This window comes from Xiphophorus hellerii, chromosome 12, assembly GCF_003331165.1.
Source record: "Xiphophorus hellerii strain 12219 chromosome 12, Xiphophorus_hellerii-4.1, whole genome shotgun sequence".
In the NCBI taxonomy this organism is placed as follows: Eukaryota; Metazoa; Chordata; class Actinopteri; order Cyprinodontiformes; family Poeciliidae; genus Xiphophorus; species Xiphophorus hellerii.
In genome coordinates, this window is record NC_045683.1 from 16,493,881 (window position 1) to 16,509,847 (window position 15,967).

Sequence of the window (15,967 nt, forward strand, 5' to 3'; positions counted from 1 at the left end):
AAACCATCAAGTGGTTTTATACTCACTGGTGGCTTTAAACTAGTAAAACAAATCATGACTTTCCCTGAGGGCTGATGTATTTCATATGAAAACATAACGCTTCATCAAACCCTGCTCCACCCACTCCTGTGTCTCACATCAATGAGATGTCAGAGGTGTGTGTAAAGGTCTTGTCCCCTTTCCCCACCATCAATAGTTTTAGGGGGCCTAGAGAATAACCCTTATAACCCCTCAGCTCTAATTACCCCTCAGTGAGTCCTCAGAGACAGACGCTCTGGGAGCTGAGCCCCATTCGTCACAGTGCGTCTGCACAGTGGACCTGGTCTGGGGAGGAAAAAATGCAAACTGTCACACTCTGCTCTGTCATATAAATTCTCCTTCGTCTCAGTTTTTCTGTTGCAGCTGCTCCCCCGCCAACTGTAGATGCAGACTACATTAGGAAGCCCATTCACAACCAGCCACCAGCATTTGGCTGTAATTTGTCTCGGCTAGGGGAGCAGAGGGCAATTTACATGTGAAAGGCCACGCCATATTGAAATATTGTAACTAATTTTTTCTCTCTCTAAGGGTTGCTGATACCAGCTTTACAAAATTCAGATTAAATGTTTGCTGCCAATATGAGAATGGAGTATTGTAATAGTGACATAGTTGGCTTTATACCAACTTTAGTAAGAGTTCATGAAAACTGGGCTCCTCATCCTGCTGACCCTTTACAAACTAACTCATCTTTTGTGGCTTTTTTCAGCAGAGAGATGCAACATGGGAGCAATTTTGATCTACAAGCTTATTCCATAAATCCCAATATACTTATAAATTCAAGCTTTATTATATTGAGTAGATAATGCCTTAAAAAGATTTGGTTTAAGATTACATTTGAGAAAGAATAAATAAAGTTACTCTCGCAGTGTTTCATTCTTATAGACATTCAAATTTAGAAATCAATTACAAGAACTGTGAAAAAATAAAATGTTTTTATTAATGGAAGTCATTCCAGAATATGGCATCACTATTTAAAAGAAAAACTCCAACTTTCATTCAGTTTAATCATCATCTCACTTAATAAGAAGCTATTAGCGGTTTAATGACTCCATTTTGTTTGGTTACTTTTCCAAATATGATTAATCTTTTCCCTGTTGATATACTACACTTTTCTCACTCTTAGGTTTACATGTTACTTATTGTTAAGATTAATTAATATTAGCTTTATCTTCTGTTTATTTTATTTTATTTTTTATTTAAAGCAGCTATTTTACTTTGCTTTGCTTTTTCCACTGAAATCCAGGGGCACCTTGGATATCATCTTTGGGTTTTTCTTTGTGTGCAAATGTTCACTGGATGAAAAGAGAGAGACTGAGCGATGAGCTATGTGCATGCATGCGTGCATGTGCATGTGTTATTGATGAATGCGCAGGAGTGCACGGTAAAGGTGGAAGTATACTCCAAAAGAAAATGCCAGTTAAACTGCAAGGCGTAAAGAAGCGTCTTCATTTGATGGATGATCTGTTCAATGCTGCAGGTTTAGAAAGGTCCATGCAGCCGCAGGAACAGAAATAGTTTCTGAACCCTGAGAGGATACCCACCTAGTGCCCAAAAGAAAGGTCTTAATGAATCCCCTTGTTAACTCAGGCACTAATATGCGCAGCGTTTAGAAATGATTCAAAAGTGAGATCAGAGAAAGAAAGCTGCATGTCCTCATGTGAGACACATATGGATTCTTCATTAAAACAAAAAAGGAATATATATTGCCCACCTAGGTTAGACGTGGTGTAAAAGATCTTTATATGCAGCAATTTCTAGGGTTTTTTTTCCAACAAAATGTGATAAATATGTTGTAAATAAAGATTTAGGATGTAATTATGTATCAGTGGAAAGTGGATGGCAATAAAAATAGTGTAGGTTCATTTTGCAAGGTGTTCTGAAGCAAAGAAAGTGAGACCATGATAAATCATTTTAAAAATGCTCCCTGACCTATTCAGATGAAAAACAACTCTGTTGGGAGAAAATTTAAAACAAAACCCGGTTTCTTTAGTCTGCACATCCTAAATATATTACGTTTTAGGGACCTTATGATACAGCAGTGAGTCTTATCAAGTTCACATCTTCAGCCCGCTATAATGAATATGATTATCTGAAATCAGATTCAGCTTAACTAACAAGATTTACATCTTTTAGCAAAAGCCATAGTTTGCAGTGAAGTTTAAAAGGAGAAAAAGGTTCTCATTGTCTAAAGGTGTTGGTCAGCAGAAGGGATCTTTGGTAAGAATCCAGCAAATCATTAAACAAAAACCACTCTGCAAGTGAAAGATGGTGGTGGAAGTAAAATGCTCTGGGCTTAGTTTTTTTCAGTGTCATTATTTATTTTTTTGTAAAGGTGGGTAAAATTACAGTTTCAAATTTCAGTCAGCTTGGACTCAAAACCTTCCGGAGTCTGATAGAAATCTGAATATAATGGATCACTGAAACAAATATGTGAAAATCATGCAGCCACCACCGTGTTTCACTATGGGGTATGGTGTTCTTCTGGTAAAGTTCAGTGTTGTCGCATCAAATTTACTCTTTGTTCCATCTGGCCAGATCATACTCTCCCATAAGGCTTTGGAAGGTCTTAAACAAAAAATTATGTTGTTTTTTTTATATTGAAAGGAAATGTTTTTGTTTTAGTGCTCCATTTCTAAAAACAACTGGGCCAAAAATGTTTTGAAAAATGTTATCATGGTCTAAAACACAAACTCTTCTAATTCAAACCTAGATTTTTACACCATTTATATCCACTGTTGAACATTAATGCAACACTTATTGGAGTCTTAATGGGGAGGGTTTTTATTTCCAAGACAATGAATTTGTTCTCCAGTTTTTAATTCAGCCACCCCACTTTGAGTAACTTTTGCACCAATCTTTGCTCCTGTCAAAATGTGCAGCAAAATTCAGTTTGAGTATACTGCTGCCAGAACTGTATGCTTGCACATGAAAGGTTGCTGTGAGCTGCATAGGTGTGTATGTTGAATGCAGGCGAGTGTGTGTTTGCATCTGCATGCAGAACAGCATAGGTGAATGCGTGTGGTGTCTGAAATGAAAAGAGGCTGTCTCTGACTGTGTGTGTGGGTGGATGTTGGGGTGTGTGTGTGTGTGAGGCAACATTAAAATAATCTCATTTAATTAAATGATTGAAGAAATACCTAGAACACTTTATTTAGGGTGAGCTGGAACAGATTGATAAGAGCATCTTCTTAAATTGCTCATCGTTATAAACACGTCAGTCTCATATATGAAAGTCTGATGGGCTGGGCAAAAACTGCAGACACATAAAATATGTATTTATCTGCTATTTAAGAGTTGTGGCAGTAGAAAGTTTGAGTCAGCAAAGCTGAGCAGATGAAGTTGCCGCCGTGCCGTCAACAGATTTGTGAAAAGAACAGAAGAAACTGTCCATACATCACCTGAGTCTCAGGTCATTCTCCAGGACTGTTTCTCCATCATCACAGTTACAGGAAAGAGGACATCAAGGCTTTCTGCTTTGCTGTGAATTAATCAGTTTTTCTCTTCAGTTTTCCACCTGGCTCCTCTTCGCTTCGCTCAGTTACAGGCTTGTGTTGCACTGGGAGAAATGCGTTTCTGAACGTGCCTTCATTTTCTAAAAGACATTCACGCACTGTATTAGACAGACACTATAACAGATAAAACAAAAGGATTTCTGCCATTTGACCCGAATGTCAGTGACATTTTAATGACATTTATATGTATCTCAATTTTAGAGAAATTATTCCATTTTCTAAAAAAAAAAATGTAACTTTTTGAGAACAACAATGGTTCGCTGGGAATAAGTGGGTCTAAATATTCACAGTCAAAGTCTCTCCAACAAAAAACAAAGAGAGGATGGAAGAATAATCAGCTCCATTTTGAATCTTATGCTTTATTCATGCAGTTTAATTTTTTTGTGGACAATCGAAGTATATCATGTCCCACTGAGCCATAATACAGCTGGTATTTTGTAATTATGTGACCATTAATTTCTTCTGAGTACAATTTGAAGTCTTCAACAACCTCATATTTTATGCATATATTAACCAGACTGCTTGAATTATGATTTAGCTGCAGGAGTTCTGCCTGATCCAGACACCAGCACAGATGTTGCTGATGTATAAACTCTTTATTTTAATTTATGGAATCTGTGACAAAATCTATTGACTTATGTATGATTTTGACCCTCCCTCACTCTGCATATCCACCTACTGTCTTCTCCACTTATGAAGATTAATGGGAGTCTGGCCCCGGATTGACGTATTGCTGCTGTCGTTTTCTATTGCCTTCATCTTTCCTGCTCTTCACCTTCATCAGTTCATTTTTTTTCTAACTTGCTGCTTTTGTCTTTCACAGGTTTATCTAGCTTTGCTACGTTGAGGTCTCTGTAGAGACACTTGCAGGTTCTCTGTGCATGATATCGTGTATCTGTAGGTGTGACTCCTGTGGGCTCTGACAGATAAAATGTAATCTGTTTGCAGAGAGAAGGCGTTTCTAATTCTCACTTCTTTTAATGCTTATTTAAATGTCTCCTATGGCAGTTCTGGGGCCAAGTAGACTTACGTTTTCTTCTGAAGAGGAGCTGAAAGACGGGATAAGGCACAGAATGAGTGTTTATGTGTGCAAATGAAAGGTTTGCAGTAGAGCTGCATAATCGGCCCAGCCCTATATGCTTCTCAAAGATGCTGCAGGACAGAACTGCAGAGCATCACAGTGCCAGCAGAAGGGCATTTACTAGAAACCGCTGACATAAACGCAACAGTTTTGTCAAAAAAAAAAAAAAAAGTTAAAAATGCAGTGATGTGTGAGGATAGACAAGAAACAAGTTGGAAAAAGGCGGTTAACAGCTTTTGGTGTTGGTTTTTCTCCCTTTTTTTCTCTGTTCTCTGAGCCATCGGGTCATGGGCAATAAACTACCCCAAGCAGCATGTGTGGATGGATACAGGCTTTTATTCTAACAAGGGCAGCTTGACACAGTGTGCAGAGGGCAAGTCTGCATCAAAGCTAAATCATCCCCGCTTAAAAACCAGAGTAAGGCCAACTCCATAATGATCTGAACTGCTCTGATCGCTGTCCTTTCTGACAATATACATGATGAACGGTACAGTTTAAACCCTCACAATGACAGGAGATTTAGTCCAGCTCAATGCTTCTCACACCTAATTCTCTAAAGAAAACTACAGGATATGCTCAGGGGGAAAGGGTTTTACTTTCTTGCCTTTGCTTGTTTTTGTGATTCTATTTCTCTGTTCTTCCTTTCCTTTTTACGGATTAATAAATTTGTAGTCTCTAACATGTAATGGAAATTTCTACTCTTCCAGGGGAAATAATAAAAGACAATACCTAATTATCCTCCTCATTGGGGAGGGTAAGTGAGGAGGGTTCGAATCGGAAATCTGGACCAACCTGTTCTACCACCTGCTGCTACCAGAACAGCTATAAATGGCCCCTTATTAAAGCAATATACTTTAAATCATTCAATTTGCCACACACCATGTAGAAAGTACAAAAAAAAAGAACTGTAAGAAGGTGCTCAGATAACCACAAAATTGAACATTAATTTTTTCCTACGTGTGAAAAACTTAACGCAGCACGTCATCGTAACCTGAAAACGCCATCGTCATAAGGACATGAGATTCTGCCAAAATCATTCTGTGGAGATTATTTTCTTCTGCAAGACACGGAAACATGTTGGTTAACTGGAAGATGGATGGGAAGACTTGGGCCTGGGGAGGCGGCTACATTTAATCTGTGACTTGATAATCTGTGATCACTTTAAAACTGATGTTGAAGGACAGTCTCTATTCAATCTGAGCTCGAACTGTTTCACAAAAATGAATGAATAGATGTGAAAAGTTGATACAGACATACCATCAAACCAGATGCATCTGTAATTGCAATGAATAGGTGGTTCCACAAAGTATTTACTAAGAAGGGCTGCCTTGTACCACAAATATTGGCAAAATGTGCAAAGGCTTTTGGGGAAAGAATTCACTTGCAAGGCACCTCACTTCTTCCATAGTTGTGCTGAGCACCTTCACACTCAGTGATGCTAAGTAAGGTTTTGGTTTCTGGATTTCTCATAAGACTCTTGCTGATGCTAATTGAAGGAGTCATGGTACTGAGCCAGAACCTCCTTTCATTTTAGCATTAGATTCATTCAACTTCCAGAGCAGCAGCCACAACAAAGTCTTTCCACAAAGAAAATAAATTGCATTCGGAGACAAGTTATGCGTTAACTTTAACTTTAGGATATCCTTCCAAATTTTGTTGCGAGTTCAGTTCATCTCAACGGGGTCAGCAAAAGGACATTTTTGACATGATTTTCTTCCCCTTTCACTGAGGACCACAGGATAATTTGTCATCTCTTCATGCACATTAGCATCCATGGTACCCTGCTCCTCACTCTTTCTTTGCTGAGCTCTCATCACTCTCCAGACTAAGTGCTGTGGACAGGACAGTCATCCCCACGTGATGTTTTTGCTCAGGGCACGGCCTAGTGGCATTGAGTAGTGTATAGCTTTCTTTTTTTGTTTTTTTCCCCCCCTCCTTTCTCTCTCCTGCTAGCATTTATCTCTCTGCATGGTTTTGGCAGCGATGTGCTTTTCCCAGCATTTAGCCAGGAGAGGGAGAGCGGAGGGGAGAGCCAGAGAAAAGGGGCCTTTTCAAGCGAGGAATGACGGACGGTTTATTAAAGGAGGCAGGGCCTTTTGAGAGGCTTCCCCCCACCCCATCCATACCCCATGTGTCTGGCCTATTGTAACTGGGCGGTGGCAGGAACCCCTCACCACCACCACCACTGCTAGGCGCTTTGTCACTGTAAGTCACCTCACTGACTGAAGCAGAGCCGCACGGTAAAAAAAGAAAAACCACACCCATTCGCCACAGTAACTCTTCACCATTCTGGTGCGACCTGGTCCGTGGAAAAAATGGATTGTCTGGCTGTCACAAAACATACAGGAGACACAGAGATGGGCGTGACGCACTGGGAAGGAGGGACTGGAGAGAGGAGGGAGAAAGTTTAGAGGGACGTGGAGGTGGAAGAAAGGTAGGAGAGGAAGAAAGAGCAGGGAAAAACTTTTAGGTGAATTAGTAAATATAAAAAAAATAGCAAAGAAGAGGCACGGATGTCTTCAGGACCTCACTGGGAGACCTGCTTGTTTTTAAGCTGTGTGTTAAATGTGTGTCTTTAGATACAGGCAACATTCCTCTAGAGATAAACCCCTGGGCCCCCATCCACTGAACCCCCACCCTCTCCTGTCTCTCCACCCACCATGCCTAGTCAAGTGTGTGTGTATTTGTCTGGCCATGAATGTGTGTGTGTTTATGGTGGATGGGGGTCTGCGTGTCCTGTATCGCAGCACTCGCAGGGGGCCACAGAAAAGACAGCTGTGTTTCTGAGAGAAACAGAAAACTTAAGAAAGGGACAGTGGAGGGCCAACAGGGATGCCAGTCAAGACCGTCACTTTTGGAGTGAGTACCGCACACTCTGCCATCCGCCGCCTCATGCTCCTCTTTTTCTAGCCTGACTCAACCTCCTCTTACTTTCTCACTCATTGTGCTGTGTAACTCTCTCCAGCTCTAATCTTTTCTTTCTTACTTGTTTTCAGAAAATTTTAACCTTATTTTCTCAGCTTTACTGCACCTGCAACCATCTCTGTGTTGGTAATGAACCTTTTCTAACTTCCAAGCTCAAATTTGTTTCTCTGTTTTCTTGCTCTCTGATATTTAAATGATAATGCATTGCTATCAACTCAATATGCACTTGGTTACTATTCAAGACATGTTCTATGTCTGTTAGTGCTCAGTTTGCAAAAAGCCATTTTTGTTTGCCCTCTGTCAACAGCCATTCTGGAGACCTTTCAACTTGTTCTTGTTTTCAGTCATAAATTAGCATCTGAACATGGTTTCTGTCAATATGCTGCGTATTTAGGCATATTTAGTAGAAGTTTCTCAGTGGGGTTGGTTGCTTGGGAGGATCCTGTGGTGCATGTGCATCAAAGATTAGTGCGTCTACATTTGGGTGTTTATCATGGTGTGTTTTGCTCTTTAATCTTGTTTTTGGCTTCATTCGGACGTCTGTTTGATGTTCAGCTTGAATGATGTCAGCCAGGATTAGCTGTGGTAAGCAAACGGGAGGTCAACAAAATGATTACTGGATCAGTTAATGAGAAGTTTCCAGTGTAAAGAGTATAGACTGACTTACTGAGCCCAAGCAAAATAGGGTGGATACCCACAAGGGTCTAGTGTTTATTTTATGTCTTTGATAATACAGGGAGGGTTCATCAGGTTTTACAGTGATGTTCATGATGTAACTCCTAGAAATACAGCTTTTGTCTGAAGATAAATGTCATTCAGTTTAGTCAGCTCTGAAACCTGTTTTTCCTATTTTTGGCAAATAGTATAAAGTAAACAAAGGAAAAAAACAGTAGAGATCAATTAAGCCTCCTTAAGACTAATTTTATGTGCCCAACAAGATTTGTTCCTTTGTAGCTCATGGATTGTAAGAGTGTCGACGTACAACAAAGCACAGAGAAATAATGCAGATTGCTACCAAATTTTGACTCAAATTGTTGGATGAAAAACAGACAATGTTATTGCAATATATGGTATTCCTGTTTTAGAAAGAAAAAAATCATGATTTTAAGATGCAGGTTTGAAATGGTAGCAAAATGGATGGAATAAACTTGAGTTCAATAGACCCAGGAGATTTCAGGGAACGAAGTATCATTCTCTGGATTCAACATTTTCACCTCCATCTATAGTCTAATACGGCAGCTGCTGCATCAAGGAACTGCTCATGGTATGGAAAAGCATGTATGAAACAGCAAAAAATATATTCAGCTTGACATGATAACTTTAGTGTTGTTTACTTAAGCCCCAAATTGTTCCCAACTCTACAATATTTAGATTTGGAATTCATTTCCACTAAGAAGTTTGTTTTATTACTTGTCTGTTTCATTTATTTTCTGGAACAATGTAAATTGAATCAATGTAAATTGAATATCAACTGATTAAAAAACATTTTTCTTTACCTTTCATTAATATATTAATGTTAAATTGTTTATACCCTTCTCCAAAATAAATGAAAAAATCTTGGGCAATACAGCAAACAAACCCTTCTTGTAATTGTTGACATGCCATTTGCATGTTTCCACGGGTTTCTGGATGATTTATTTTTGGTGATGAACGCGACATGACCTAATTTTTAGCTCCTTTCACAGATTTTCCATCGGATTCAAGTCGCGACTCTGTTTTGGTCACTCAAGAAGTAAATTTTATTTCCTTCCAGAAGTACCATGCATGTAAAAGAAAGTATAACTATAAACTTAGCTCTACCAAAATATAAAAAAAATCTTTAACTTACCTGCATACATGGAACATTTCAGCATTCAGAAAGAAGCAGCAATCTACTAATATTAACATGTATGAAGATTCTAATTATTCTATATGACCAAAATCACAAAATGTTTCTTTTATATGCCAAGTGTGTTGAATGAAATAATTTTTTTAAAAATTCTTAAAAATAAAGCATGTGTCACTTATAATACTCTTTTTTTATTTTGCTTTGTGAGATTAAAGTCTCTTTTGAAAGCATTTCAAGAATACATATCAATACTATGAAGTATAAAATATTGACAAACATTTTTGTTCTGTGTTTTCAGTAACTTCAAAAATAAATGATATATAAATGTATGCAACTTCCTTCATATTAGAGTTCAAGCAGTGTGGCATTTAGGGTTCATATTCGTTTGAAAATATTGAATGGATCTTTTTTTAAAAATATATTTCACATTGCATGCAGCACCTGGAACAAAGAAGAATAACAAATGACTTACAGTTGTGTAACTGTGCAGCAGAGCACCATTTGTTTACCATATCTTTATCCTATTCTCTTAAGTCTAGCCCAACGCTATCTTCACCCTATGGCTCTCACCCTCATTGTCATTCACAAAAGATCACAATAACCATAACAATAATACCCATGACAATCTCATCTTGAGGCGCAGAGGCTGCAGCAGGGCCAGTCATAAAGAGACAATCTGTAGGCAAGGCAGAGACAAACAGTGGGCTGCAGAGTGGGGGTCCCCAGGAGTGTGAGAAAGTAAATACTGAAAGTGGGACACTCCACAGACGAACGGTCAGACAGATGAGGCTTGAGGTTGAATCTTTAGCAGCTCCGTCCTTATTAACTGTGTCCATGTGTGAGCATCCCCACTGACAGACTTTTACACTAAATACATCTCTGTTGCTGCAAACAGGCTGCTGCCAACTCCTCAACAAGCTGCAGGGACTGCAAGCAGTAAAAATAGAAGGGGGGGGGGGGGGGGGGGTAAAAAGAGCAAGTCAGCAGAAAGAAAAGCGATGAAATAGTTATTAAGCTCTCTGATGGCATTACCATAGCCAGCATTTTGTGTTGCCCTTAATGAAAAAAACTTGATCATTAGTCTAAAATAGATCTAGATATTGAGTAATGGGAGGTTTAAATAGAAGACATTACGCAGGCAGTGTGAGCCTGGAGAGTTTTTATTTTTTTAAGTTTAATAAAGTTTTGCAAGAAAAGCAACACTTGTCCTAGCTGAACATGTGTAGATTCCTTATTTTCCTCATTTTGCTGCGATGGCACTTTAACTATTCATCATTTGCACCTGGTGCTACATCAGCAAATTTCCAGGTTTATTTATATGTTTGTATGTGTGGGTGTCTGTGTGGGCGTGTTGGGGTGTGTGTTCACAAAGGAAGGATGTCTTTACTTGGAACCTGTTTGCTAATTTTAAAAGAAATCCTTATATCAACTCCAGTTTTGATCACTTGTTTGGTTTGTTGCTAATCTAACCATTCAAGTGAAACGTTCCAAACTTTTCATTTAAGTTGCATCAGAAACTATTGTTGAGCTTGCTTTTGTTCAGCAGGGAATGTGAAACAGATTAAGGATCAAATCCTCATTAAGAGCCGGTTGCATTAAAGACGTTATTCAATAAATGGTTTAAAAATGTACATTTTGGTTGACAAAGTTCTAGTTTGTAATGTAAGATCAAGTTGTTGCAAGATAGCAAAGATCTGCTTTCAGCTGTGTAAGTGTTCTCATTCATCTTATTTCTATCCCTCACACATTAACACACACACACACACACACCCAGCCCACCGAGGCTGACTCATTCACATCTGCTTCAAAACTCTCTTGATTGTGAATGAAAATCAGCATCATAAAAAAAAAAAAAAAGATTTTTGTCCTGTTTGTCTGGAGCACTGATTGCTCCATGTGCACGCATACACACACATGCATCTTTTTGAACACTGCAGTGCACTAGTGAGGGGTGATGTCATTCTATCTGCTGCGGCACCAGCAGAGGAAGCTGAGCAGGAGAAATAATAACGGAAGAGACATGAAGGTGGAAAAGGGAATAGACGTAACGGAAGAAAAAAAAACGAGTGTTGGGAGGATTTGCTGTGATGGATGACGCTGAGAGATTAATTTCGATTGATAATTTTGAGCTTCATTATGAGAAGCTGTGCACCAGTCCTAGCCTGAGGACAGCTGCACATTGTGAGCCATTGTGTTTTGATGCTACCCATGTTAACCAAAAAACGCTTCTATGCAGGCTATTGTCTGCTCTTTCTACTCTGAAGAGTGTGATTAATGTGCTTGCTTGGTTCTGCTCAGTCCAGAAGGCTCAAGCTCAACCACTTTCTGTGGGAGATATGGAAAAGGAGGGGGGATCATTCATTTAAATCCAATTCAGCTAATTGTACCTGAGGAGTTGCTTCATCACACATCCCTGTCGTCTCTTTATATAGAACATGCAAGCTGCACCTGTTTATGTGTGAGCCCGGGGATGGGTGTGGTTCTCCTGAATCTTTATCTCGCCGCACCACGCACTCCCTCCTTGACGTCAGCTGCTAATCACACAAACACATGAAAATGCAGAAGTGCGCAGTAGGAAATCCTTGCCAGTGAAGGGAAATTCTTCCTGCAGGGCTTTGAGAATGAGTTGCTGCTGTTGTGTAGACATCTGCAGACCGCACAGGGGCTCACATTGAGGTCAGTACGGTGTTGGGTACGTTTTTCACAAGAGCATCCATATTGTGTAAAGTTCTTTTCTTCAGCAGTTTGCTGTTTCTGCAGTGAACAAGATGTTTTATATGTTGCTATGACAGGGTCAGCAAGTACCAAATATAACAAAAACACAAAAGCTTTGCATACAATTTGTAAGTTTTACATTAACAAGAGGATTTGAACATTGAGAAAAAGGACATTAGTCTGTCATGTGTGTGAGGCAACTCTGCATTGGTCAGTTATAACTGCAATAACTGCGCACAAATAAAACAGTCTGATATCCTGCACTTCCTCCATTATTTAGACTTGTTTTGGCCAGTATTTGTTGTAATATTACATATTTCTTAGCCTGGCAATAACCTTCTTGTGCAATTTCACTCAAAAACATTATAATTTCCAACAGAGACTGGGCTTTCTCCACTGGACTTAAATTGTGTCTGGTAGATTTTTCTACTGGTCCAATCAGCAAACAGAAGGAGAAGTTGTGCACGATGATGTTGATTTTCTGCGCTGCTTTAAAATTGTAGTCTGCCTGTAGTTTTAGGTCTGGCAGCGGAGGAAGTGAACGAAGCCGTTCAGTCTACGTTGATCACGCTTCCACTTAAACAGACTCCTTTCTTGTCAGTGTAGGATTAAACTGGCTCATTACATACGTCAAGGGCAAATGTTATCAAATGGGTAAAATTTTTATCTTCAACACAGTTCATGCATCCAGGATGAAATTGTTTCTCAACAGCTAAGAGCCCAAACCTTCTGGAAGAAGCAAAGTGTAGCACAAGTGTAGCCTGGTTTTTACCAGGCTATATATTTTCATGTGCATAATACAAATTAAATCAATATTTAATTTAGTGTAAATTAAGTCAATATTTAATTTACACTAAATTAAATATTGGTTGTTGTGTTATTGAAGTCCTAATACTGCGATCCCAGAGAAGGCCTGGAGTTTTCAAAATTTTCATCTGCTGGATGTGGCACAGAGATATACGATGCTGCTGCCATGTTTATTGTAATGTGAGGGTCCATAAACAGGATGGGAGCAGGCAGGATAATGTCTTATAGCAAAAACTAAACAACAAAATAACAATTCGACCAAAGAGCATGATAAGGGATGACTGAAAACAACATACTCAAAAAAGAAAGCAGTGACGACTGACAGAGGCAAGGCTTGCTGAAGGGCTGTAGCTGTAGCTGACAGTAGAAAACCAGAAGACATAAAAAAAAGACCATCAAAACAACCATGAAGAAGATAACGAGTCCCAGTTGTTAGGACAGCTGCCCCTGTGGCTGCACACTGCTTGTAAGGTGACTGAAACAAGGCTCTCACACTTTCAAAGATCAACAATCTCAACTATTTGTAAATGTTTCCCAGACAGCATTGTACTGTTTTAACTCTACCGTTGGCAAGCTGTGAGCTGCCTGTTGGTTCAGACAATGCTCTGTCTGCTCAGCAGCCTGTATATTTAGGCAGCTGATATCAAGTCGTTATAGCTGTGTTACTCTAGAATGAGTAAAAAGTTTATGTAGGTTACTAAGTTTAGTAGGTGCCCATGTTTTTGCAAAGTCCAATCAAAATCAAAATGTTGAAAAAGTGATTACAATCAAGTCATTGATTAATTAAAAGTTATTTTATTTTACCAAATTGTGGTATTTTTAATCAAAGTTATCACACATCCATCCCTGGTGGTAAACGTGAATATCAAAACTCTCAAAAGTTAATTCAGATGTGGGTTTTTTGTTGGATCAAAATAAATGTTTATGTTGTGTGGGTGTGCTTCTGGGTTGTTTGCAAAGAAAAAAAAAACTATATTAGAGAAATAATTCTCTTAAAACCTTAGTACTTTGCACAGAGAAGTCTGAACAGGATTTGCAATTCATCTCGTGAGTTCATACTTTGCCACTGTGTAAATTTCAACTTGAGCACACACTTGTCAGATGTTGTTTTGGTGCCACAATCAGCTGGAAGCAACTTTTGAAACTTTTCAGTTTTCTTGCCAACAGAGTCCCTTATTTTTAAAGTGATCTCTCTCTTTGCACAGTTTTGTGTGACTGGTGTCCCGCTGAGGGTGGGTTGTGTCATTTGTTGCTATGCCTCTACTCCTGGCATGCGGATCCTTTCTGTTTTTTCACCAAAGGCCCCCCAACCCCTCGCTCTCTCTCCTTTCCTTTCTCTCTCTCAACCAACAGCACTGTCACAACAGTATCCAACAAAGCATAAAGCACCGTGTTTTGTAGCATTTTGAGAGGTCTGCACAGTGAATGAATCCATTATTTGCATATATGTGCAAACATGCAACTGCAGCCTCTTCCTGTCGAGCATTTTGAGAAATCTGGTTGGATGGAGTGATGCGGGGAGGCACAGTGAGAGTGGATATTATGTGAATGAAAGGAAAACGTCCAGGTTTTTATGCAGTTACTCCCTGTCATTTCCCCCCAGTCGCTCTCCAAGACTGCTTCTCGCTCTTTCTCTCCTCCCGTTCTGCCCCCCTCACCCTCCCACCCCTGAACCGCATGAGTGATCCCGTTCCAGCGGCACTCCTGCCTGCCTGGGAGAGGCACGAAGCCCTCAGACACAGACAAAACACAGACACAAACGCTAGGCGTGCAATGTGCCGGGCCCTGAGCTGGGACCCACTGAACCCTCACGCTCTGCCCCTCTCCCTTTCCTTTAAAGCATCATTGTTGTATTTACGTTACATTTCCTCTTTATGTGAGTAGCTGATAATATTGGGGGACAATTTGAAATTTCTGCTGCAATTCTTCAGTCAGATGCTTGTCAGTCCTTCAAACTCCAAACCGCAGAGGCAGATTTTTAACTTGCTATCAAAAATTGCATCAGGGAGGAGAAAAATTAGGGAAAAATTGGCGGACAAGTGCCGACTTTGTATGATCCCTGGTGTTGTAATTGTTGTTTTGTTTGAAAATATTAACCAATCGCTCTCCTTTTCTATTTCCCTTTCTTTTCCTTTACGTGTCTCGCACTTTCTCTGAAACCCATCGTTCCCCCCTATTTTTCCCATCCTTTTTTCTACTCCTTCAGGCAGATGCTGGCAACAGTTTTCTCCGAGCGGCTCGATCTGGCAACCTGGACAAGGCCTTGGAACATATAAAAAATGGCATTGATATCAATACAGCCAATCAGGTGAGAGAGAGAGAGAAAAAGAGAGAGAGCTATCTTTCTCCAGATTAATTTAGTCTCCAGCAAACTGAACTGATCATCTGGTCGTTGTTTTTTTATATTTCACTGTCTTTTTGTAGGGTTTTATTCAAATTCATCCATTTTTGTGTTAACAAAAATTACTTCAAAATGTGCCACCAAAAGATAGAAGTTGAGATTTTTTATGAGCATTAATTACCTCACCATCACTGCTTGTAAGATTTTATTTTCTTCCGTCTACAGATCGGCTTTCCAGCAGATTAGATTTGGCCTAATATGGAAAATTAGATTCTAATCGCTCTAAAAACATTGGAAATAAAATAAATAGTAAAATGTATGTATTTAGGATGCTTTGAAGCAATGTGAGTAGTAATTTTGTTTCATCCTTAAAACAAAACAAAACCAAGTTGTTCATACAAATTATGTCCGTTAACCTTGGGAGTATTGCTGACCCATGTCTTGCTGCTCAGTGATGTAGAGAGACCACCATTATCAAAGATAATCCTGGATTATCAAAAGTTCAAAAGATAATCTTTGATTATCTCTTGATAAAAGCATAATTATTTCACAGTGATTACACTTTATAACTTTTGCTAAACCACTCTAAATAAGAAGGCAACTAACTGTACCATCTTTAATTATTTTAAAGACTGTGAGATGTGGTCTAGATCAGCTCATTTGTGGCTCATCTGCTAATAGCACCTCCTCCCTCTCAGGACATTTTTGTGGTATTATTT

The 15,967-nt window shown here is 39.3% G+C and overlaps 1 protein-coding gene across 13 annotated transcripts in view; it reads left to right on the forward strand.

The window, feature by feature from the left end:
- ank1a (ankyrin 1, erythrocytic a) overlaps positions 1-15,967 on the forward strand; it is a 100,499-nt gene that overhangs the window by 39,331 nt on the left and 45,201 nt on the right. For 11 of the 13 annotated variants that reach the window (XM_032578982.1, XM_032578983.1, XM_032578976.1 and 8 more), the window contains one exon: positions 15,114-15,215. In XM_032578982.1, coding sequence (XP_032434873.1) covers positions 15,114-15,215 — 102 coding nt within the window. Of the gene's footprint in view, positions 1-7,295; positions 7,492-15,113; positions 15,216-15,967 lie in introns of those variants that run through there. The other 2 variants (XM_032578984.1, XM_032578987.1) reach the window with 2 other exon arrangements.